This window comes from Cariama cristata, unplaced genomic scaffold (assembly GCF_000690535.1).
Source record: "Cariama cristata isolate BGI_N322 unplaced genomic scaffold, ASM69053v1 scaffold1310, whole genome shotgun sequence".
Taxonomy (NCBI): domain Eukaryota; kingdom Metazoa; phylum Chordata; class Aves; order Cariamiformes; family Cariamidae; genus Cariama; species Cariama cristata.
The window spans coordinates 130-26,400 of NW_009593855.1; the positions used below are offsets into that span (position 1 = coordinate 130).

At 41.2% G+C, this 26,271-nt stretch overlaps 1 protein-coding gene across 1 annotated transcript in view; it reads left to right on the plus strand.

The window, feature by feature from the left end:
• Positions 1 to 286: 286 nt before the first annotated feature.
• Positions 287 to 26,271, plus strand: part of PLXNB2 (plexin B2) — a gene marked incomplete at its 5' end in the record, with an annotated part of 74,468 nt that continues 48,483 nt past the window's right edge. The window contains 10 exons of the mRNA XM_009695702.1: positions 287 to 409; positions 4,309 to 4,409; positions 6,556 to 6,682; positions 8,414 to 8,564; positions 10,869 to 10,983; positions 11,733 to 11,835; positions 12,309 to 12,410; positions 17,300 to 17,392; positions 18,601 to 18,682; positions 23,838 to 24,010. Of these exons, the coding sequence (XP_009694004.1) occupies positions 287 to 409; positions 4,309 to 4,409; positions 6,556 to 6,682; positions 8,414 to 8,564; positions 10,869 to 10,983; positions 11,733 to 11,835; positions 12,309 to 12,410; positions 17,300 to 17,392; positions 18,601 to 18,682; positions 23,838 to 24,010 (1,170 nt within the window). The remainder of the gene's footprint in view (positions 410 to 4,308; positions 4,410 to 6,555; positions 6,683 to 8,413; positions 8,565 to 10,868; positions 10,984 to 11,732; positions 11,836 to 12,308; positions 12,411 to 17,299; positions 17,393 to 18,600; positions 18,683 to 23,837; positions 24,011 to 26,271) is intronic.

A 26,271-nucleotide genomic window follows, 5' to 3' on the forward strand; every position in this document is an offset into this window, starting at 1 on the left:
CTGTCCTAATCTTCCAGCTCAGGGGGCTGGGTACCCAGAGAACAACTGGTCTTACTATTAAAGACTGAGGCAAAGAAGGCATTAAGTACCTCAGCCTTTTTGTCATCCTTTATCATTATGTTTCCCCCTGCATCCAATAAAGGATTGAGATTGTCCTTAGCCCTCCTTTTGTTGTTAATGTTTTTATGGAAACGGTTTTTTATTGTCTTTTACAGCAGTAGCCAGATATAATGATATTTAGGAAAAAAAATTAACATTAACCACCTTTCTTTCTTCCATGAAATAGGTGTTCCTGTCATCCACTGCAACTGAGTACAGCTCTCTTACTATTGAACTAAACAAACCCATAAAGAATGACCTGGTCCTTGACCAAACCCAAGAAAATCTGTACGTGATGACCACGGACAAGGTAATGTGTCCTGCTTGCGTTAAGGACCAAGTCCGTTTTCACCTTCTCTGCAACTTTACCTGAGATTTGGATGTTTCTCAGTTGTTCCTGGAAGTCACCATATTTGGTGGGACTCCCCCCACTCTGTGTCTATGAAGACCTTTCTTGAGTCTAAGCTGATGGACTTGATTGTTGTGACTTGGAGAACTGTTATGTCCTTGATGCTTAGTGATTGGGAATGGGAAGTAAGTTCATCTCTAAAGCTCTCTTCTGGGCTCTGTGAGAAGAATGAAGTTGAGATGTTTGGCACCAGCACACTACGGGGGCAGGCAGCACTAGTACTCGGTGTGGTGTCTGTGAGGTACAGGTGGATACTCTAGCTGACATCGGTCCTTTTCAAGAGTACTTCAGGATTTAGGGTGCTAGAGTGCTGGCAGCTGACATAATAGCATTTACATATCTGTGAAGCAACCAGGAGTTTTCATGGGTCTTGTTGTCAAAAAGTAAGAAGGAATGGAGAGAATTACAACTTCGAGAAACAATTTTGTTCAACCTTCTCCTAGAACTGAGTGAGTGCAGCAGGAAAGGTCAGACTTCACTACAAAAGGCACAGGCAGTCTCTTTTAGATTCCCCTTCTCTGTGCTGGCGGGTGAGGCACAATAAAGGTTTGTAAAGAAAGGAAGAAAAAAAAGCAAGTAGAAGACGAGATGGTTGCCAAATTTCTTCTTCACCTCCAGCTGTAACCCTCTTCTGACACTTGTGTTTGTGGTGACTGGAGCTGCCAGCCTGAAACACGTGGTTCAGGAGCTCTCCAGGCCAGGGTGGGGGACAGGCCATGACCATCTGCTGCACGGACAGTGACACGGAATGGGACATGGGAATGCTCCGGCAGCAGTAACACAGGGAGAAGGAGGGAGGCTGTGAAATGAGAGTAGTTGGGGAAAACAGTGCGAGAAGAGTGTTCTCTGTCTGTGTTATGAAAGGTTTAATATAAATTCTTGCTGCAGGAATGTTACATTCTAACTGAAGGTTTTCAGACTAGAAGCCACATTGGAAAATGTGCCAGATAAGCGACTGATGAGAGCATTTAATAATATGACAGTGTGTGAGAGAGGTTACTTCATTTTTTTCGGAGTAGTTGATACTTCTCATTTGGCTTCTGTTCAGATTTGGAACAGAATTCCAAACTTCAACATGGCCCACAAAAACCTGGGCAGCCTGGCACCCCGTTTGACAAGCTGGTAAAAAGCCCTGAGATCCCTACCAGGCTATGGCATGAGCTGCTGAGCAGCGTAAGGGATGGCAGCAACCTTGAAGGAAGACAAGTTTTCTGGTGACAGTCTGCTTGAACTGGTAGAATTTAGGAAGACCATTGACAAATTTTTCAGAAAAAATTTGCAAAAAAATAATTCCATCACTACAAAATGTTTAAATTTAGAAAGCGGCACATTTCTGCCAAACAAAGGATTTCAGTTTTATCTTTTCCAAGTAGCTCTCATAGACACTGCAGTTTCTGAATAATGTGAAGAATAGTTTTCTTTTACAAAACCTGTTCAGCTTAAATAGGAATAACTAAAGCTGGGAGCTCTGTAATGGCATTACATTACTGTCATCTCCAGGAGTTAATTACAATGAGCAGTCCCACCCACTTTTAGAAGCAGATAGACAGGAGGAGAATGGAGGCCTTCGGAGCTGGGAGAAACGAAGCAACGTAAGCGAGGAGAGAAGAATAAATGCTGAAACGTGCACTTCTGGGTTAAGCCCAGCTGGGAGTTGTGGGAATAGAGATATCAGAATCCTGCCCTGGGAGTTAAAATGGTCTAGAGTTATTTAAAATAAGGTAAACAATAAAGGGCAGGCTAGCTCACTGATAGGCGTGCTTACTGCTAAGCTGCCTGGCAGATGCAGCCTGCCTCAGCATTTGGAAATGAATTGCTTGGGCTCTGTAAGCACTTGAGCAAACTGAAAGTGATGATGTGGTCGGTGATAACTTGAAGCAGCCTTTAAAGAGAAATCAGATCAAGAGAAATACGGGGAAGAACGATACAGAGGTTAAGAGCCATAGTGAGAAATAAGCTCTTGCTTTCCTGTTCTGCTTCTCCTTCCCTTTCTCCTCCCAGCTTCTGCTGCTGTGTCAATAGCAGTGGGTGGCTTGGAGCAAATGCTTTCAAAAGTCAGGCCCCTCCTCCCCATTCTGCTCCCAGAGCTTGAGCAGGGAGCAGGAGAAACCTGTTACAGCTTCTTGGGGGACTTGGAAAGGAATGTACCACCCCTGCCATGCTCACACTTTTTCATTACAAGTGAACATCACTGGTAGGATCCCAAGTTCCTTATGGTACATACCATACTGGCAGGAAAGCAGAAGCCTGTGGCAGTCATTTACCACGATCACTAGCTTGTTTGCTTGTTTTAGCTTTTACCACTCTTTGATTAAGAGTGCCAATTAGAAAATCTCTAAAATTAGTTTCTGTGCATTTTGAAGCTGGCTGTAAACAGAGCTGCTGGCTTTTTTTTTTAAATCCATTAAGTTTACATAAAACTTGCAGAGATGGCAATCTCTAGGGCTTGTTTCTGCCTGCCAGAATTATGAAATAAATACTTTGTCATAAAAAAGCCATTCACTGGATATTAAATTACTCATGGGTACCAGTTAGTGAAACAGAGTGCCAGTAACGCAGCTCCAGTTAGGTAAGAATCTGTGGAAGAACAGAATGCTGAAAAGGTAAACTTCTGTATTAATAAATGCAAAAAAACTACCCAATATTGACATTTTCCCTAACTGAGTCAGACTGAACTCTCTGAATGTGAAAGAAAAGGCCAAACTCAGACTTTCAAAGTAGCTTTGTAATAGCCAGTTGTTTTAAATAAGAGGATAAGGGGAAAAAAAAGAAAGCTTACGTCTCAGAGTTACTATTGCTAGACATTTTGCGCTCTTTAAAAGTAAAACGTAGTCATCGACAGGAAGATATATGTCCCGTTCTCCTCTTGCATCATTTCAGCAGCGTGACTAAAAGGGACGGTTGTGTGCTGACTCCTTTTTCTCTGCACCAAAGAAAGACAAAATTGTTTGTTCTCAGCACCAAAGGAAATCAAAACCAGAAGCTGTATATTTACAGAGGGACTGAGACATGAGAACTGATGATGCTCTTTTCCCTACTGCTTCCTGTCATAATTATTTCCATTTTCTTTCATGAATATGTTGCATGGTAGAGGGTTGTGCTTGGAGAAGTGCGGTAACCCGAAGCACGCTGACTCTCATGCCTGCGCACTTTCTGAAGTGCCTTCTGGCTAAAAGTACCACTGACGGTCACATTTCCAAACAATTTCATCTCCATGTCATGCCTGTGCACTTTCTGAAGTGCCTTCTCGCTAAAAGTACCACTGACAGTCACATTTCCAAACAATTTCATCTCCATGCTAGTGATATGGAGGGGAGGATATTCTGTTTAAAAAATGATCTAGCCAGTACCAAAGTACTTTTGAAAGTATCCGTCCTGCAGTAGCTGTCTCTTGAATTCAGAGCATTGTTGATGCAGTTTCTCTCCTGCAGTGACTGCTGTAATGCGGATTTCCAGAAGTAATGTAACTGGAGGAACTGAAAAGCTTGATTTTTGTAAGGCTTACTTGTGATTCTTGATTATAACAATGTCCTACATTGCTTTGAAGAGAGATGAGAGAATACTGGAGTGAAAAAAAGCAGGAAAAGTGTGTGAATTTGGACTTTGTTAAGGGGGAAATAACCAGACTCTGGTTTTGTGTGTATCTTCTTAAAATCAGGCTGGGCTCTGATGATAATAATACAGGATCAAGTCTTCTGCTGCCACAGACAACAGCGTGGTACAACGCTGTCCACAGACGTTTCTGTCTCTTTGTGCGTTCTTCAGATCCGTTATGGTTTGCTTTTCTTTTGGTTCTCCAGGTGCATCGGCTTCCTGTGCAGGACTGCCACAAGTATTCGGACTGTGAGAAGTGCACTCAGGCGAGGGATCCGTACTGCGGCTGGTGTGTGAGAGAGGGCAGGTGAGTGCTGCCAGGGTTTTCTTGGGTGCAGGCAGTGGAATAACTCAAATTTTAACACGTGCTGTGAGCTGCTGCTCGGCGTAGCAATCCCAGCTCTTTGTACTCAGCCTTACGCTCCTGACAGTGATTTAATTTTATCATGCAGACACTGATATCAGTCTTCTGTGCACACAAATAAGTTCCTGTTGACTTCTGCAGATTTGATTAGTTTGGGAAAATAAATACTTTACTGCTGGTGCTGAAAATCAGTATACATCTTCTAACTGCATGTTTTATCACTCTCTGAGCTGTACAGTCAAATGTTCTCCCAGAAAGTAAAAGAGTGCTCCTTATTTAAAATTCAGACAATATAACATATATTTTAAGTAAAGCAGGAAAGTGTAAAGAAGAACATGAAAGAAAAAACTATTTATGTGTGAAATAAAGTATATAGCTTAAATGCTGGTTTTATATAAACATCATCTATCAAGACATGTAGCAACACTGAAGCCTCACCTAACTGTAGGAGAGCAGAAAGTGGCATTTGGCTATCAGCAGAGGTTAACTGAATTAATATTCAAACACGTGTAAACTAGGACAGCACTGAGCAGCTCTGGAATGTCTCTTCTTTGCACTCTGCATTGATTGGAGTGGTGAGAGGGAGGAGCGGTCCTGCAGCTCTCTTTTTGACTACTAAGTTAATTAACCCCTTGGCATGAGGGGTTGGGAATTCGTCATTCTAAGTACTTGCTGTTGGAACAAAGGGGCTATTTAATTATAGTATGCAGATGAATTTCAGGCTTCTAGTTTCCTGTCTGAAAATGTGAACTATCACATTAAGTTACCTATCAGCCTGATGTGTAGCATAATATGGAGCACTGCAGAGAAACTTAGGTGGTGCGTACAGGTTTATGTAATGTACTGTAACTCTTCCAGTCTGGGTTGCCGTTGCTGTGGATGAAACCTGGAGATTTGGAATATATACCTCAAACTCCTCCTGGGCTCCTGGGAGTTGAAGGCCATGTCATATATCATACAAAAGGCAATTTTCCCTAGATTTCCCTTCAGGTTTCTGATATGACCACTGACCTCAATATCTCAAAATATTAATGGTCTCTGAGAACAGGCAAACATGAATTTTTGCATTTGCTAGTATTTATTTCCAGTGGGGAGAAAAAGTGTTTAATTTCTAATATTTTTCTCATCTGCAGTAAGTTCTGTCTCATGATCACATGCAGCGCTTAATAGTGTGTTTAGGGATATGTTATATGAATGTAGAGTCTGTATGTAAATCGTGTATTTAAGGGTAGGACTGACAGAACTGTGCAGCAACTGCACTGTGTTAAAGCCCCTGACAAGTTATAGTCTTCAGCCAGAGATCCTACAGCATTTTCTCCTAAACTTTGCACAGAATGGGAAGAATCCGCATGAGGCTGTCACCACACACACACTTAACAAACTTTTGTAGCCACATGCGCAACTTCTGCACTGCAGCATCTCTTCTTTCTGTCCTTCCTGTACTTGGGGCTGGAAAAATCTCTCAGTATTTTTGGTGAGGCTGCACAACCAGGGTTGTCTTCCCGTAATGGTAATGGTGCCCTGGCAGAGAGAGGTCTTAAATAGTGGCAGGCGTTAATGAAAACATTCCCTATGAAAGTAACATTTTGAGTGCTATGGTTTCACAGGAGCTCTCCACAAGCCTGTGTGCCCCCAGCAATACTCCTCTATTACGTTTTACTCTTGTGAGTGGGGTGTCTGCGACTTGACCTGCAGAAAAAACAGTCTGTGCCCACTCACTCAGGACTGTGTTATATATTACAATGAAGATGAATCAGCCTGGTTTCAGATGATCAAGCAATGGCTCCATTGCCTGATGGCTCCTGTGCTAAATATTACTGCCTCTGTATGGATAACCAAGGTGGTGTCCAAAATAGTATAGACATGTTTCCCCACTTGCTTTTGACATCTCAAACCATCAATGCTTATTCCACCACTTAATGTATTAAAAATTCTCAAGTAGCAACCTGACTAGTCAATATTAAAGCAAAGTCCCAGTCATCTTGTGTTGTCATTTCAAGCTCTAATCCTGAAATTGTTGAGTAGTTCAGAGAAGGCAGAGTCCAGCTATAATATTGCTTTGCTTTGGTTTTTGTTTCTGTTTTGTCAGGTGCACAAAGAAGGCAGACTGTGGAACATCCGATAAGGAGAACCACTGGCTGTGGAGTCCAAGTGGCACGTGCATGACTATCGTTAGTGCAGAACCTCTAAATATGAGTCGCAGAGCCCCTGCTAAGGTATGACAAGAAAATAACCTGTTCTTAAAGCACATTGATGTGTCTACTGGGAAGATGAATGTCTGCATTTTTTATGCACGGTGGAGACTAGGAACAGGGTAGTGTTCTGGGTATCTCAGTCTCTGGCGTTTCTCACAGGGCTCCTTCTTGCCTGCTGTTTTGCAGGTTGCAGTTCGTGTTTTCTTCTAAGAAATGCTCTTTTTGACCTTCTCTGTAAGCCAAAATGATGTGCTAGTGTGGATGATAAAGAACTTACGCTTATCTGAATATTATAAAAGCGTTGCACAATGTTGTATAACCCATAAAAAGTAATTGATAGGGTGATTTCATGCTGCCCTTTCAGCTTACTTGAGCATAAACTTAAGTAAGCAGCAAAGCCATAAGCTGTTGCTTTAAAATCAGCAGTGAATTTGCCTACACAGCGAAGTCTGTCTGGGTACATGGAGAAGGTAAAGTCAGCATGCAGAGCAACTCTGTGGCAACAAAACTGAGTGTTCAAAGTGTGACCAGGGTGTCATAGCTTGCTCTAACTCCAAATGGAGCATGCCAGTGCAGACTCAGGGCTTCCTGGGGGTGCTCAGAAAGTAAAATCAGTAAAATGGGGTTTAATCCCTCTTAATCAAAAAGAGACTATCATTCAAGTCGCTTTAATTCCTAAATGCTGTAAACAGCATTGTGTTAAGGCCATTTCTGTGTTGAATTAAAATGTTAGTAGGGTGTAACTAGTCACTTAAAATCTATATGTTCTCTTGGTTCAGATCTTGTCAACTTCTGTTGACAAGTCTCTGGTGTCTCATATCAGTATCTGAGGCCAAAATACCTAGAAACCAAAACCAAACCCAACTTCAAATGAGCAGTTACATGCTGCCTGTAACATTACTAATGCCACTGTCTCCTCCTGATTCTTTTACTCACCAAAAAACATTGCAGCTCATAACATAGTGGGTCAGTTTCGATGAGAAAGGGATGATTGTCATTTCTACTGGCAATACAAAATGGAAAAAGTTAAACTGTATAATTAACACACCTGAAGCATTAAATCAAGGGCAGCATCCAAAATTTCATTGCAGTTTTTTCCTCTCTCCTTGCTAGGTTTTCCCATTTTATTTTGCTTTTAGTTTTTCACATGCACTGTGTATTGATAATTTCCTCAAGGAGGTTAAGATCTCACCATCACTCAGAAGTAATTTTTCAGCAGTAATGATAGATCTCAGTGGGTTTCTTGCATGTATATTGAGTCTTGAGGAAACCACTTTTCTGTTCAGCCCTTTCAAACTCCAGCTTTTCCAGCGCATCCAGCCTTGGTTTCATTATTCACTAGTAACACCTAAGGTTAATGTAATTTTAATTAAGTTTGTCAGGATTAAAGAGTTAACCATTCTGTTTGCTGTTGCTAAACTGGATGCTGAGGACAAGAATAAAAGGCTTTAGATGTGTCTGTACAGACGTTTTTGTTCTGATCTAAGGCACTAACAGGATGAGAGGTTTTTGTACCAGTCTAATTCAACATAGACCCAGCCTGGAAAAATTGGTAGAGATATAAGAAGAAAAGATTAGCAGATGGGAAGAAATAAAAATTGAAAAGGAGAACTATCTTCTGTGATCCTAGCCAAAATATCACCGCTGGCTGAAAAAAAAAACAGGAGCAGTTGAAATTCTCTGGCCATAAATCTTACTGGGTTTTGGTTCATTTCTTTCAAATATTTTACCCTTTTAAAATTTTGTTTCTAGGTGGAACTGACTGTAAGTCCACTGCCAGCTTTGACTACGGGTGACGAGGTTTGGTGTACATTCGGTGGAACAACCCGTTACGCTCAATTAAAAGAAGAGGTTATTATCTGTGATCCACCCGATATAATTCCTCCAACACCAAAAGGTCAAGGTAAAGAAGTATTGCTACCCTCCATGTATGATAAAAGGAAAGAACATAACCTGCTGTTTCTAATGTGGTGCTGGTACATGAGCGGCATACAAGTTTTTTTTCCTGTACCAGTCCCTTTCCCCAAATAGTCTATTGCTGAACTGTCCATTCAAGCATTTAAAAAAACCACATTTGCTCAAACTTTTTCCATTGCTGTATTTACAAACTGTAGCATTCCCAGTGTTTCTACCAGGAACTTGAAACAGGAGCTTGACAGAGGCATAGATACAGAGCCAGAGAGGTGTTATTCTGTGTCCCAAACAAACAAAACCCAGCTACTCTAATCTTACCCAAATCACTCTTGAGTTTTGGGGCCAGAAGACCCACATATGCACTTCAGATGTGAAGTTTTTCATCTCTGATGTGTTAGTTTTGCTCTAGTCAGCTGTAGTTCAGTGGCTTGTTTTCTGATCCATGTCACAAGGCTATCCTTTCTCTCGTAAAGCCTTCTGCCTCTTCTACTATGTGCCCTCCAGCTTCTGCAATAGTAAATCCAGTGGAAAAATACATGATCGTAAAATTAAAGGCTGTATCATTGTTCTGAACCACTGATTATATGCTTAAGGTCTGTTGCCAACCATAATTCTTGTGCTATTTCCTAGGTAGTGCTTTATTTATGCTTTAATTTCATACATCTTGATGCATAAACACATGGAATAAAACTGTTTACACGGCACTGTCTATTATGTATCAAGCTTAAAAAAAAAAAATTAAAAAAAAGAAAAAAAAAAAAACAGGTGCTGTTGCAGCTTGCAGAGGTACCCCTGAGGATAACCCTTTTATATGGATCACAACAGCCATGAACTGTCAGAGTGGCATGTGGAAGCACTTTTTAAGATAAGTTTCAGTTCTTTTAAGGCTGAAACAGGTCAAAATCCAGTTTTAGTTGCACAAAGAGTAATGATGTTAAAATCTCACTCTTAAGTTTTAAACTAGTTGGGGTATGTCACGGTATCAGATTATGCTAAGTGTTAAAGCAGCACTCCATTATTTAGGGCCAATTCACATTCCCTAAATATTTTTTAAAGCAGGACATATATCAACCAGGTTGATAAACGCGTCTTGATGTCTTCCAGCATAAAATGTGAGACTAGAAGCCTGTCAGGGATGGCATTAGAGTAACCCGAGTCACCTAGAAATAATATGCCTCTGAGTTGGTTGCATAGGGATCCATCTGAAAGGATATTGAAAAGTAATACAAAGATGCTCAGAAGCTTGGCAGACACGTCAGCAGAAGGCAGATTGTTATGATCACAGGCAGTGGTTCCTGGCAGTGTGTGACAAAAGGTCCTGAGCCATCCACTTACTGTTAAGAAACTCTATTTGGAAAAGTCTGGGTTACTTTAGTTGTGGTTGGTTCCGAAGGGAACAGGACATTTCTAGAGAGGAAGGATGCTTTTTCGCAGTCCCGTTGTTAGGAAATCCCCTGGCATTCCTACCAGTCTGAAATATTCAAAGGGACCCAGTGCAGGCATAGGTGACTTCCAGCCAAGCAGCTGGTGGTCTTCCAAGAACCTGTTCAAGAAAAGCAGAGTTTGAAATTGCTCAATAGCTTGTGAAATAGCTTGTCACAAGGGCTTAATGATTTCTGCAAAAGGTATTTCAAACAGCTTCACTGAGGAAAGCACCATTTTCTGAAGATACGTTTTCCACTCTTAGTTCAGTAATAATCCAGAGAAGAATCACATTTGTGGAGAAGTCGTGTATGGCAAACGGAAGATCACAAGTGCCTGTGGTAACTTAGCGTTGCAGGCGCTGTTGTGCATTACCCACAAAGAGCTCTTGCTTTAATTCACATGACGATGACAGTTTTAATCCACAAATGGAAGAAGTAATTTTACATGCAGACATATTCATATTTAAGAAACTGTTTTATTTAAAATGACTGTTCTTGTGCCACTTTTCATCTGTGTTCAATTATCTCCTTATTCAGTTTTCCTTGTTCTTCTAGACTCTTTAAAATTCTAGCATGATGATAGCACCGCTGAGAAACACTTCCATAAAACAAAGCTATTCTGTAATTTTTGCTTTTTCCCTTTATCCCATCTGTGCTTTTCTTCTGACAACCATGTGCTGAAAATTTTGTAAAGCTTAAAAAGACAAAACAGAGCTTATAGACCTAAAGTATAGCAGGTCATGAAATCCAGTGTCAACAGTATAGTTAAATATTTGCTTATGTCCTGTAAAATATTATCATTGTATCATTCAGCTCAAGAGCTAAAGAATTCAACAACCACTTAGAAAATTTTTTTTCTTTTGTGATAGATCATGTTTCAGTTCCACTTCAGTTAACCTTTGGACAGAACAGGATATTTTTTGCGTCACATACTTACCCTTTTTATGACTGTGAAGAAGCAATGAATCTTTTTGAAAATCAGCCGTAAGTATTTCAACTTCTTTACTTAAGTGTTTAGATCCTGTAGCATGGTGTTTCAGGAAACTGGCAGCTGAGTTACTCAGTCATTTCACAATTAAGCCTTTGGCACTCTCAAAATTTGCCCGTGTCCAAATCTCTTTTCTTACATTTTAATGGAGTTTAAAAATGGTTGAAGGGCACCAGATGAGCCAGTAACATAAAACACATGGAACAGGGGTATTCATGGCACGTATAATTAAAGGTCAGTTCATTGTGTTGCCGCTTCTGTAGCTGCGAATGTATCTGCAGGTGAGCTCTGTGGACATCTGCCTACCTACGTGTTCCCTCAAATGATAGATTGGTGCTTTGGGTTGCAGTGCATTCAAATAGGACAGTCAAAGCTGACTCTGCCCCCATCATCTGCCCTGGTTGAGATGTTCCTGCCCTAGGGCAAGTGCAGCCAACCCAAGCCCCACTTTGTTCATCCTTATGTCTTAAGGCTGATGAAGATCATTTCCAGTCCTCTCAGACTTGATCTCAAAGTTTGTGCGAGATGCTGTGGTTTTGTGATCCTTGCTCAAATATTTCAGGGAGAAAATAGCTTTTTTGGGTTCTTGAACTGTTCTTACTATGAAGTTTTCAGCTTAATATAGTAAGGACACTATAACAGATTGATCTACCCTCCATGAATAAAGATGGAATTTCATTTACTTTTTTTGTCAATGAGGGAAAAAACCTGACAGTTTGTCATGACTGTCATGTTATATTTGTAGATGCTATTCCTGTGCAAGCAATAGATGGAATTGCCAGTGGGACTGGAAGAGACATATCTGTGAAGAGTCCTCTTCAGTACAGGATGTGATTAAACAAAATATGGTAATGTTTAAAAATAAGATTATTAGGTTTTTATTAGAACACTTCAATATTGTCTTTGCTTTTTCTTTCATATCAGCTGGTTGAATTAGGGATTTTAAAATTATTCTAAAGTTAACTCCAGAAGTATAAGGTGGGTTTTTTTTAGAGACAGTGCGGGGGTGGGAATTTAAGGCTGTGATTGAGGAGGGGCAGTGAGACTGAATAACTCCTGAAAGGATATTTTTGTTCCTTTTACTATTTTGCTTAAATGGGAGGAACAAGATTTCAAGGCTGGGAAAGATAATCACCCACAGCTTTGACATATGCTGCAGTCATTTTTAGCATGTCTAATTTGAAAGGGTGTAATCAAATCTGTCAATGTATTTTAAGCATGAAGTTCTTCAGAACAATCATTCCATTGTCCGAAGGCCATTGGAGCTTGTTGTGATAAGACTTTTTATTTGAAATAATGTATAAAATGTTTATCTCCCCAGGAAGAAGAATGCCCGCAGTTTCTAAGCCCTAACCCTCCAATAATACCTATGGAGTACCGAACAATGGTGTATTTTGAAGGAAGACATCTAACTTATTATCAGGTAAACAGATTAATTCAAAGCTAGCTGTCATTTGAATTCCACTTAAACTGCAGCCACGCCCTTAAACTAAAGCATAGGTTTGTGTTCCTTGGAGAGCCTGCTTGTAGCTGCTTTTAAAGAAGGAAAAGAGCTACACATTCAAGTGGTAGAACCATCACCAAGACAGAATCAGAGCTGGACAAAGTATTTTAACTACTGGATGTGGGTTGGTTGTGTGGGTTTTTTTAAAGAATGTAAGTTGGACCTACTGAAACACTTGACAGTTATTTTTCATCTAATGAAATAAGGGGAGATTTAGGAACTGTTAATGTTTCGTATCTTTTTTCTTAATTAAATACTCACCTATTTTTTGTTCTAGAATGACATCACTCGATGTCCTTAATTCAGTTTTCACTTTTCAAACAAAAACATGCACTCAGAAATTAAGTGTTTCTTAGTTTGGATAAAACAATCTTTTGCTTTTTTTGTGTGTGTGTGACTGTCAAAGTGGAAGACCAGGTATTTTCTCAGCTGTAGCAAAAGCTTCTTATTCTCAGTACTTGCTTCCAGAAAGTAAATTACAAAGCTTATAAGAAGCCAGAGTTCGACCCTAAGCTTTTAATTGTTTTATAACTTAGATAGTGCATAAAATGTTATTGTTAGTTTGATAAAAATGAAGCTTAAAACCCACTTCTCTAGCTCAAGTATTGGTCTTAGTTTCTATTGTTTGTTTCTGGGATGTCTTTTTGTAAATCCAAATTGATGATAGATATGCTGGAGATTGCATCGATTGCTTTAACTACCAGCCATCTCTCAAGGGAAAGAAGACTTTTGTTTTTTGAGGGTTTTTTTTTTTTTTTCTTTTCCTTTGCTAAATTGAAGTACTGTATAGCTTACAAAGTCCTTCTGTCGCCTCTGCTATGCCTGCCAAGGGATGAAAAACAATAAACGAGTCTGGAGAGTAACAACGTTAGAAGGGTTTTCAGAGAAGGGTTAAAAAGCAACCTGTAAGCACTACAATCATATGAAGACCATGCTGTGTATCACTACACTATACATATATCAACACCGTGCTATACAAATATATGTTCAAAAATAAACATTTTTGCTTGAAGATCTTAAAATATATATAAACAAAGAAAAGCAATTTGGTGAATTTGGTTTGTTCTCTGAGATGACAGGATTGGTCCCTGGCAGCATGACTGGCTGTGTGCAAATTGTGGCACACACCACTTGTCTTAAAGGCCACAGCTCTCTTTGCTAACAATGGAAAAGTATTCCAGAGAATTTACTCACATTTCTTTTGTTTAACATTGTGAAGAGCTGTTCTTCTGCACAAGAGAAAAATCTTTCCCTGCTCCCTTGATATAAGTGGAAGAACCCATTCTCTCTTGAGAACAAATTCAGGGCAGATACATAATCCAGATGTGCTGAATTTGACTTCTAGAGGACCCTTTTCCTCCAAGGAGGAGAAACAGCAGCAAGAACCCAAAAACTCCTTCATCTAGTTTATCATTCTGTGAATAAGCACTTTAATCTTTCTGAACTACTAGTAGAGAAAAAGGAACAAAAAATCTTCTGCCCTTTTTTTTTTTTTCTGTGAGATACCAGTTGCATTTAACAAAGGCAGAGACACATCCTATGGATTGAATGCTTTGTCATGGGTAGCAATGTTTAACGCTTTGCCTACAGACCAGACCTAGTATGCATTTATTTAACTTGGAACTGGGAAAGCTTATGTAGAATTCAAGTTTCTCTAAGAGGTAAGATGAATGCATAGGTCCTAGACTGGAAAGATGCTGAGCAATGAGTGTCAAATGATGTCAGAACAATTTCTCTTAGGTGAGAGCCATGTGGGAACATCATCTCTGTCATGGGAGCAGCTCTGTATATCCTGGTACAGAGGTGCATTTTTAAACCAAAATAATAATGTCTTCAGTGCCAGGACTTCAATAGGCACACACAGTGACTACAGCTGTATACACAGACCTCTAAGTATATGTGAAAACAGACAAATAAGGCATGAAATAGTTGTAATTGTACAGGCACTCATGCCTGTGGTGTCATGCTATCTGAAGCAGTCACTTTGATTACTGAAAGTTCATTTGAGTAAGGGCATAACCTACACTCAGCCTTTGCTAAATATCTCATGGAGGGCAGGTTGCTCAGGGAAAGCCATGGATGGATATTTTGTAGGGGTTGGCCCACAGGCCAAATGCAAAATAGCACGTGGCTTCTCACATGGAACGATTTTACCACAGGATATGCTGGGCATTACAGTGTGTTTGGAGCTAGCAGTCGTACAGCTATGAGCACATTTAAGGTCTTTATTGATGAGGATATTGGTATATATCAATTTTCCTCCTATTTTCCTTGCGTAAATTCTTGCTTAGAAAAAGCAAAAACAATAACAATGTTCTGTTGTTGCTTTGAACTACTAGCTCTATTATCTTGGTTTAATCTGTGCTTTGCTTAAAAGGACCATGCACAACCTGCCTTATCATGCGTGACTAAGTACACTAGCCATCGTTGTGCATATAAGCATCTCTGTTTCTAGGTAGCGATTAGCAGTGATGGTTTGGGCTTACTCAGTGAGTAGGAGAGATGGATGGCTTCTAAAATTACTGTTGCAGAACTGAAGTGGAAGAATAAGCTCACACGTTTTGTAGGCACCTCTTGTGAACACTTACAGTGCAATGAATAAATCTTGTGAGGGCTTCCACTGGAGGGAAATAGACTAAAAGGAAGAAGCTGCTGACTGGTTTTTTTGCCCCTCTTTCCTCTGAAAGAATTTTAATAGGAAGAAGTAAATCCAAGCTGTTGTCATTCTCTTGGGAATAGCCTCATCCAGGACAAGCGGTTGCGAGGAGGGTTTAGTACTGATCAGTCATATTGCATGCAACTTCTGAGAGGCATTCTCCAGCTGAGCCCTTGAAAGATTGGCACAGTAGAAGAGACAGATGTACCAGCATCAAGTTAACCTTATTAGCCCTCCAAACATTTTTGTTAAAAGTAATTTCCCATTTGGATTTGTCTTTGTGTCTGCTGCCCAACCTGTCACGGTGAAGGTGCAATAGGAAAGGTTTCCACTGAACTAATTAGATAAACGTAGTGGCCCATGAGTTACCAGTGATTCCAACATTGAAGAAGTAACTACAAGTAAGTAGGATAAGATCCTTGAACATGAGGCTTCGACGACAGCAGGAGACAACTTACCACCCCTCGGACTAAGAAAGAGGAATGAAGTAACCTTTATTTTTTTGCCGTGACTCAAGCAGTTCTGGACAAAAGCAGGGACTAGTTATTTACATCCACAGAAGGCATCAAAGTTCTTGTGAAGTTTTACAAGGCCACTGGCAAGGTCCTGCACCTGTGTTGGGGCAATCCCCAATATGAATACAGGCTGGGGAATTAATGGATTGAGAGTAGCCTGGAGGAGAAGGACTTGGGGATACTGGTGGATGAAAATTTAGATATGAGCCAGCATTGTGCACTTGCAGCCCAGAAAGCTGACCGTATCCTGGGCTGCATCAAAAGCAGCGTGACCAGGAAGTCGAGAGAGGGGATTCTGCCCCTCTACTCCACTCTGGTGAGACCCCCCCCTGCAGTACTGCCTTCAGCTCTGGGGTCCTCAGCACAAGAAGGACGTGGACCTGTTGGAGCGAGTTCAGAGGAGGCCATGAAGATGATCCGAGGGCTGGAGCACCTCTCCGATGAAGACAGGCTGAGAGAGTTGGGGTTGTTCAACCTGGAGAAGAGGTTGAGACCGGGGAGACCTTAGAGCAGCCTTCCAGTACCTAAAGGGGGCTTACAAGAAAGATGGAGACAAATTTTTTAGCAGGGCCTATTGTGATAGGACAAGGGGTAATGGTTTTAAACAAAAAGAGGGCAGATTTAGACTAGAAATAAGGAAGAAATCTTTTACAGTGGGGGTGGTGAAGCACTGGCACAGGTTGCCCAGAGAAGTTGTGGGTTGCCCCATCCCTGGAAGTGTTTCAGGCCAGGTTGGATGGGGCTTTGAGCAGCCTGGTCTAGTTGAAGATGTCCCTGCCTTCTGTAAAGGGGAAGGTGGTCTTGTCCTTCAGTGGGTTCTGAATTCATAAGCCTTTACCAACAGCACTGTCTGAAAATATCCTTGCTACTTATTTCTTTCTTTGGTTCTTCTGGCAAAGCTGTTCTGTGCGCCAGAGCAGGAGAATGACCTAGCACAGAAACAGTGTCATGGGATGATGTGTTTGGTTTTTAGCCAACTCAGTTCCTCAACTGAATCATAGAACAGCCAAGCTGAGAGTTTTGCCGGTGCAGCACAGGTCCATATGTGCTGCAACCTAAAGGCAGGAATGAATGGATTTAGGGCCTAGGGAGAAGAAAGGGGGAAGACGGTGCCTAGGAGGCAGGAATACCCTTAAACTGATGCTGCCGTCAAAGACTGTTCTGTGAAAACACAGCTGGAGTTGTGGTGAGGCAGGAGAAACAAAGCCAGGAAGATCTGAGAGATGTTCATTCCAGTTTCCCATGCAATTCTACTGCCCAGGATCCCTACAGAGAAAACCTTAAAGGGCAGAACTCACGCAGCTCTGTCAATAACACATCTGATGTGTGAAGCCATCCAGTATTCACATCTCTTGGCTTTTTCTTATTATTCCGTAAAACGGAGTGCTAGATAACTTCTCACTTTATTTGTACTGCGTGGTGCTTTCACCTTTAACAAGCGCTGGAGGGGTGCAGCAAAGTAGCAGATTGTGCTGCCTCAGTGTTTCACTAGCTTTGTTTTAGAAGTTGACTTTAACTGGTTAGCCTTCTCCATTTGGTCTTATTCCTTCCAGTGCTGAACAGGATATTCCCTGGTGATATTTTATTATGCTTGGTGATGCTATATGAATTCTAAGCTGAACTTTTCTCTTCCATAGGGTGAAAAATTTGTGGTTGGAAACAGCCAATTTGATTTCGAAGCTCCTGTTGATGAATCAGATGAAGGAAAATTTTCATTCATGAGTAAAGAGGTAAATGAAAAGATACGATTCGCCTACCAAATATATTCAGCTCTTATAGTCCTGTTCCATAGTCCCGTTCCAGTGTCCACATGAGTCCAGAAATATACAGGTAATATTGGTTTACCTCAGAGAAGGGAGTCATCTCTGATGGAGATTGTCCTTTGGCAGTAGCAGTCAAAGGCAGCAGCTTTGGCTCAGAGCTCCTGGGATCTCCCCTCAAAGCCCTCAATCTTTCTTCTTCATTTCTTTATGTGTGCAATCCATGGATTCATGAACTGTCCCTGGAGGAATTCGGGACCATTACTCTTTTATTCTTCACTTTTTATGCAATCTGGTGAAGTCATTGAGGATGAAAGATGAGAATTTCAGAGCTCTCCCTCTCCATGCTCCAATTCATTATCTTTCCCATTTTACATCTGTAAAATTGGGAATGGTAGCAGTATGCTGTTGTTTAGCTACTTACTAGCTATGCTGCTTTCACTCTGCTTTATTTTACAGAGAAAGGAAATAATATTTAAAAAAAATAGTGTATTTACCAAGCTCAAAATTGGACTTACAAATGTTATGCTGACTTTAACCTTTATGTCTTATAAGCTTACTAACAGAGTAGTTTTGAGAACTAATTAGCATTTATGCAGCATTTGAGCCTAGCACAAAGCATTTGCTTTATAAAGCCATTGTATTTTTCTTTGCTCTTTTTCCTTCCCACCGGTTGTTATTGCTGCTGTCTTTCAACATCAGCAGAAGCTTGTATCTTGGAGCATGCAAACCTTGTGCTTTGGCTATAACGAGGGGGTTGCACTGCAAAAGATGCAAGAGATTTCCCCTCCATGTGGTGCGAGTCTGCCTTGTCCACAAAAGTAATGGGGCCAGATGGTGTGGGAAGGGAGAACTCAGCAGGCTCAGCAGCTATACTTACTGAATCTGAACAGTACCTTTGCTACTTGGATACTTATAACCAAACGTAAATTAAATTAATGAAAAGTGAGTATTCAGATATTGCTGTCCCTTGGTACTTGAAAATTCTGATTGTGAAGGATTAGGTTCATTAAAACATTTTTCTATAAAGGTATTTGTCCAAGATGAAAAAAAAGACCATAAGGTTTGGGATAGTTTCTAAAACCTTCACAGCTCTGCTATTGAGAATCATAGAAAACACATGAAATTAACCCTGCCAAATGAAGGTATAAATATCTCTATTGTGTCATCTTTTCTAGTTCTCCTATAGTGCAAATGAGACCCTACGACTTGACTTATCCATAAGAACAGAAAAGGTCAAGATTGACAGCAAACTGATGGGTAAGTATGAAATACAGGATTAAAGGGAGGTTAATTACAGTAAACAGAAATCTATTCCTTCATAATTTGGAGCCATGTGAATAAGAATCTTACCTTTGTAGGTTTTACTGGTTTGAGTAAGACAATTAAATCTAACAGATCAAAAGTTATTAATACTAAACTCATGAATTAAACATCCATGTTGTCAGCAAGTTTGCTGATGACACCAAGCTGAGTGGTGCCGTTGACACACCTGAGGGACAGGATGCCATCCAGAGGGACGTGGACAAGCTCGAGAAATGGGCCCATGTGAACCTCATGAGGTTCAATGAGGCCAAGTGCCAGGTCTTGCACGTGGGTCAGGGCAATGCCGGGCATCAATACAGGCTGGGGGATGAGGGGATTGAGAGCAGCCCTGCCAAGAGGGACGTGGCAGTACCGGTGGATGAAAAACTGGGCATGACCCAGCAATGTGCACTTACAGCCCAGAAAGCCAGCACTATCCTGGGCTGCATCAAAATCAGCGTGACGAGCAGGTCGAGGGAGGGGATTCTGCCCCTCTACTCCACTCTGGTGAGACCCCTCCCGCAGTACTGCCTTCAGCTCTGGGGTCCTCAGCACAAGAAGGACGTGGACCTGTTGGAGCAAGTCCAGAGGAGGCCATGAAGATGATCTGAGGGCTGGAGCACCTCTCCGATGAAGACAGGCTGAGAGAGTTGGGGTTGTTCAACCTGGAGAAGAGGTTGAGACCGGGGAGACCTTAGAGCAGCCTTCCAGTACCTAAAGGGGGCTTATAAGAAAGATGGGGACAAACTTTTTAGCAGGACCTGTTGTGATAGGACAAGGGGTAATGGTTTTAAACTAAAAGAGGGCAGATTTAGACTAGAGATAAGGAAGAAATTTTTTCTGATGAGGGTGGTGAAACACTGGAACAGGTTGCCCAGAGAGGTGGTAGATGCCCCATCTCTGGAAGTGTTCAAGGTCAGGTTGGACGGGGCTTTGAGCAGCCTGGTCTAGTTGAACATGTCCCTGCTCATTGCAGGAAGGTTGGACTAGATGACCTTTAAAGGTCCCTTCCAACCCAAACTATTCTATGGTTCTATGATTTTAAAGTTTGCTTTTGCTCTGAAGGGCAATCCCAATAGCAAAACTTCACAGTTCAAACATACTTAAATAGTTTAATTTCCCATCCCCCGCCCCCCAATGATCTTTCCCCCTCCAATAGCAGAAAGAGCATCCTTCTCACTGCCACTCGTATGGACTTCACCTGAAGTCTCAGGTTTCAGCTGTGTCTCAGCTCAGGTTCCAGTCTTTACGTCTGCTGGCAGTCTGCAAAACACAGAAACATTCAGTGTGCTTTCAGCTCATTTCTTTATTCTTTTATTTCTATGGCAAAAAAAAGTATATCTCAAGTGTTTTATAGCACAAAGACTTGATCTCTGATATAAATTCCTTTATAAATATAAATGTCTTTTGTTTCTTTGAACATACAATGATGAAGCAGTTATTTCTGTGAGTCTAGTCTTGAGCTGAGGTGAGGAAGCTCCGTCAAAATCAGCAGAGCAATATTTGGGAGCTCGGACCTACCTCATACTCCTTTGGACTGAAGTTTAAGGCATAATATTGCAAGAACTGCAAGGCAACACATTTGTGTGATGAGTCAACATCAGGAAAACTAATACTACCCCCAAGTAATTTCCCCTGCAGATTAAATCTCCAGACCATATTTTTCCATCTGCACAATATTTAAATTTATTCTCTTTCTTATTGGCAGCATAGAAGTATGTTTTTAGAAGATTTTCCCTGTGGCTCTGTGTGCAGTGTTGAAAGCACTTAAAAGAGGACCTGGCATGAATGTTATGGAGAGGTCATATTACAATCTCACACTGTCTGAATTTCCATTCCAAAGGCTGTGGTGTTTAAACCTGCAGAATTTTGACCAAATATTCCCATCTTTTTTCCAAGTCCGGGAAAAGCATCGAAAAAAGAAATAGCTACATTATTAAAGTGTTATCATTCGAATTGAAATATAGAACCCTTGCAAGAGGGGAATTGAAAAATTATCAACAAATGTCTCTATTATAAAAGTGATTTTTTAAATCCAAATTCTCTCCTGCTTTTAAATTTTCTTGCCATATGAAATCCAGAGCATCATGTGTTTTTATGCATCTTGAAAAGAATTGGCTTTGGGTATACGGTTGCTGCTGAGAAGCACCTTTGAACCTCTCAGTGAAAGAACCCTTTCTTTGTATAACACTTAGTGAATACTAAGTTACGATAGCATTTTTACATCTCAAGCCATCGGGGGTTCTGAACAGTATGAAATCCAATATATCCCTTTTATCCTTTGTCCTTTTTATCAATGATTTCACAGCTGGTATCTCAAGGTGATGGATAAGAGTCTGAATCTAATGAGTGGCTTGCTGCTGGTACATTTAATGAGCTGATCAGTGAACAGGGGGACTGTTTAATGCTTTAAGGCCGTAGCTTTCTCCGGTGCATTTATGCAACTGGATGTGAGGGACGTCAAGATGTTACAGCACTGACATTGTTTACTGAGGGATGGGATGAAAATCCCTGTCCAGCCGATGAAGGACAACAAAGTAATTCAGTGAGCATGTTCTCATGCCGTACTAGGTGGCCATGTGGCAGTGTGGGTGGGAAGTGCAGCATTTAGGAAGGCAAGGGGAAGATTCGCTTAACAATATTACCTGCTCAAGTCCCTGTGCAGTAGCAGTGTTTCGGAGTGCTGGGTTAAGAAAGCAATCTGGTTCCTGCAAAAGCAATTCTCAGCATAGATGCAAGGAAGCTTTTCCTTGCTGCTGCCCACACCGTCTCTTCTGCTTATAGAAGCAAAGAGCCACGTACCAGGGCTGTCAGTCTGATGCTTTTCCCCAGCACTAGGTTCACATCCAACATACAGAGTGAATACTTAACACAAAAACTGTTGAAGATGTTGCTTGGGTTGTGTTTGTTGCTCAGTGACTTCGGTATTGATCTGCTCAGTATATGAAGCAAATTATGCTACTCCTGCTTTATGCTCATCGATTCCTTGAGAATTCAAGATAGGGGTTGAATCAAATGGATGCTCTTTCTCGTTGATGCATTATTACAAACGCCAAAGTCCCTCAACTTTGCGTACACCTCCAGTGATGTCTCAACGGAGTTTGTGATGGTAAAGCTACTTGAAATCAAGTGGATATGCTGATTAGATGTAAGAAGGGTTAAAACCAGGCCTCATCAGTGCATTAACTCTTCAGTTTAAGGGAAGGAATAAAAACATGTTATGCTATTAAAGACTAGCTGTGAAACTGAATGCTGAGGTTTTTAAATATGCAGCATTTAGAGAAAAATTGCCCTTATGAGCTTATATGCTCTCATGCCAGTGGCAGAGAGACTGTAGCCAAGTGTTGGGCATCTGTAATATTGTTCATGCCTAGCAGGGGAATAAGGGCGCTGCTGAAAAATAATGGAAAACCAGAATTCTCATTTTACGTTTTCATTTCAGTAGAAATCTGACATGGTAGCCTCTTGGAATTAGATTTAAAAAGATGCTGCTGTTGCTGTTGTCTAGGAAGATATCAAATGCATTGAAATGTTAGTGACTGGAGGCTGATTTCACCGGTATCCTTCCTAGAGTCCTGCTTCTCTGAGGATAAAAGCTGTCTTTAAATAGACATTTTTGATGTGCACATGCAATCTCAGAGGGATTTATCCTAGTCTCTCTTGCCCACATCTGATGACCTCTGTTTACTTAGCTTTGCTTCCTGCATCTTTAAGGATGAACCTCCTTTGAAAAAAAAAAAACAAAAACAATGTCATTAAGGGTACCATTTCTTGAGACTTAATGAGCACATAAAACAACTCATCACTGCTGGAAAGGGTAAATGTTGAGTCTCTGTCTTGTACTTGCCACTCCCATCTGTGAGCACATTTAACTCTTGAAAGGCCCAAGAGAAAAACTGGATAGTTTTCTGCTGTTCTGGTAAGTTGAGTTGATTTATAAGAAGACTCAACAAGTGCCAGAGCCTCGGCAGCAGAGGGTGAGAGGCTGTATGACCAGAAAAAAAGAGCAGCAAAGAGTAGAGAGAAGCAGGGATGAAGAGAAGGAGCAGAAAAGGAGGGAGGAAGGAGTTTCCCTCTTCGCAGTAATCAGCTCACCTTCCCAGGGAAGCACGGCACTCACACGCTGAGTAATCTGTGCAACTTGTACACTTCCCCTAGAGAAATATGTGACATCTTTTCAGTCTTGTCTCTTCTGGGCTAGCTCTCAAGTGCATCTCCAAATGTTTTCTTGCAAACCCAGGCTTTCCGTATGGTGCTGAACCACCCAGCTATGTCTCAAGGCTTTACATCTGTTTGGGAAAATTAATTTTGTGCAGTGACTGTGCATCATGCTAGACATTGATGGAGGCCAAAACAAGCTTAGTTTCTGGGACAACTGGTGCATGGTTCATCAGTATAGGATTTCTTGGCTCAGAAAAACCAGAATTAAACCCCACTACAGAGGAATAAGGCATACATCAGGACAGCAATTCAAGACAAAAGGGAAAACAAAAGCAAGAAAATAGAGAAGAATGGAGAAATGAAGAGGCATTCACTTGAACAAAGGATAACACTTCATTAAGTGTTAACTTTCTGTTCAGTTCAGGCTTTAGTGATGACTTTGGAAAGGCCCAAATGTCCTGGAAACAGCCTACAAAGGCAGCTCTCTTCCTTTAAATATGCAACTGGCAGAGGTCCCGTGCCAGCTGATGTCTGTCCCTACCAACACCCATACAGAGTTTATACCCTTCCACGCCTGATTCCTGGTACACCAGGAGGAGCTGTTTGTTTGAACTAGTCTTGGAACAGTTGTATAGGCCGGTTCATTGAGGACAGTCAAAGAAAGGACTTGGTACTTAAACGTTTTGACAATGCGTGAGTGACAAAAGTGCGTTTGGGTTCTACTTGATAGTTTATTCATACTCTGCATGTGGATAGATTTCAGGTTTTTCTGTACAGGGAAAAATACTGTTTTCTGTCAGCATCGTTCAGGGGTTAAGTACAGAGTGTGCTTATTCTTCACATGACTCCGCTGAGCTTTCTACATAGGATTAGTTTTCCTTCCAATAACACACTAAATATCTTTAAAACAGGGGAAAATGTCTAAGTGCATTTACCGTTCATATTTCAGTGACTCTGTATAACTGCTCTTATGGACGAAGTGACTGCAGCTTATGCCTCGCAGCCCGTGACGACTATAACTGTGTCTGGTGTGAAGAAGATGGCAAACCCAGCAAGTGCGTTTATGAAAAACTCTGTCACACTTCTCCCACCAACACGTGTCCTCATCCAGAAATCACTCGTGTAAGATTACTTTTTTCTCTCCCTACTATTGTATTATTTTTCAGGAGAAAGCATCCAAGCAAGCTCATACTGAAAGGCAGTTTTTTTTCCTAGGGTGTTAAGTAAGCCTCTGAAATAACTGCAAGGAAATAATGCCAGTAGTGATGTGTGTGAGAGATTTGTAAAGACTCAAAATAAGAGACTGAATGGAGTCTTTGAGACTTCTTGTTTTTCAAGCGTTGTTCTTGCTGTGCCAGAAGCCAGGCTAGCAGTGTATGCTGAAACGTGGCACTTGATTCTTGGGAATTAGCATGGATTTTTTTCTCTCCTGAAGTCTTTTCTACCTGATAGAAGTCTATAAGAGAGGTTTACTGCTCCTAGAACTACGAGCACCTAGCAGGCTCACCAGCAGGCTTCAAAGTAGAATTTTAAAAGGGAGCAGGTCGTTTCTGTGTCACAATGTCTTTTCCAGGTGTCAGTGATATTTTCCAGTCCACCCCACAATCAAACCCAGGGCTGTAGAAGTTGAATGTTAAGAAGTCAGAGAGGCCGAATGTGCACCCCTGACTTACTCTGCGGGTGGAGCATTCACCCACGGTGAGGGAAGAGTGCTGTCCACATTGGTGAACCAGTAGCCAACGCAAGAAATAATAAATCCTTGTCCTTTTCAGCAAACAAGCCAAATGCTGTTTTTCTGGGCATAATTGTTGAGACAAGAGCGATACGTACTTCCGCTGGGCAAATCTAAATTGCTGCGACAGTGGTATCAGTACTTTGAAACTCAGACACACCGTTTGATGAGAACGTATCCCAAGCTATCACAAAATGCAGTAACTGTTTGACAGAGGTTGAGAGTCGTATCAGGGATGTTTCACTCAATAGCAACTGTTTAATTCTGAAACCTGTGGCTCAAACTGGTAGAGACACTGAATCTCATGAGGCTGCACAGTTAGAGGTGCAGTGTGGGTATGGGCAGACCAGCAGCGTGCTGCTGAATGAGGTTGGCCGTGATGGTGTATCCAAGAAGAAATGGCAGGTAAACAGTTGAAGTCTGCCAGGGAAGGCAAATTCCCTGAAATCTGAAAATTTTCCAGAAAGTGTGGAGAAGAATACCTGTGTGATAGCTGTGCCCAGATAAAGATGATTTGAGTGGGAAGGAAAAGGAAAATTAAGAAAAATAAAAGTGTTTTAATCTGGGATACTGTTTGTACGTGATTGTGAATTAAATACTAAAATAATTATTTTTTTCAAAGCTTTTGTTAGGTTCAGATTTGAACAAAATGTTTGGAAACATCTACACAAACCACTGAGTCATTTTTCAGCTAGTTTATTTGTGGGCTGAGTGCAAAGGGATGGTCAGCGGACAGAAGTTTTAGGAAGTTGAACCGGTGGGAAAACAGAGCAAATTATTCTGGAGCTGGGCTGGGCAGCAGGCAGCAGCAGCCATGTCTCTGTGCTCAGACTTGCTGAGATCTAAGAAACTCTGATTTTGATGGAGCAGGCATTAAAGTGCAGACTTTCAGAAGCTGTATTTGTTTGGCTTCCAATTACTGCATTTGGGACTGTGCAATCTTCCTCTCCTTGATGGTAAACGTGCAGCCCTCCAAAACTGAAGACTGAAAACTGGAAAGGTCTTGCTGGAGGTGCTCCAAATATTACATAGGAAAGCAGGTTAGTCTCCCAACAAATACTGAGCATTCAAGTGCCTGTTCAGGCTATATTTCAACCTGAGAAGTCTACTGCAACTGCAGGATTTTCTCAGCCCTCATTTTAATTGCAAATTATTTAATTAGCATCAGCCCATGTACTGCAGCATCCTATCATTTGATGCAGTAAGGAAGATCAGGGGTCTAGAGGAACTTTTGAAGATGCTATGTGGGGCAGCACTGTGTGTTAGGAAAATGCACTGTTCTGATATGAACCAAAAGGGAGAAAATCATGGCAAAAAAATGCTGGAAAAGCTCCGTGGAATGATTGTGAGAGGAGCCCGATCCATTTGTTTTTCAAAATCACAGTGCTTTAGTGGAGGAAGAAAACTTAAAACAGGGTAAACATCAGGCAAGAGTTTTGTACATAACAATCTGCCACAGGAGACAGGAAACCTGCAGCTGATGAATACTGGTTCTGAGCTAACAGATGATTAATTAACATTAGAAAGTTACATAGCATGTTTTTGTGTTGGTCCTACAAGAACTTCTTTTGCATTTCGAGTGCAAGTAAGTCAAAGTAGCTTTAAATAATATGGAAGAACAACATGATCATTGCAGGATTTAATTTTGCTG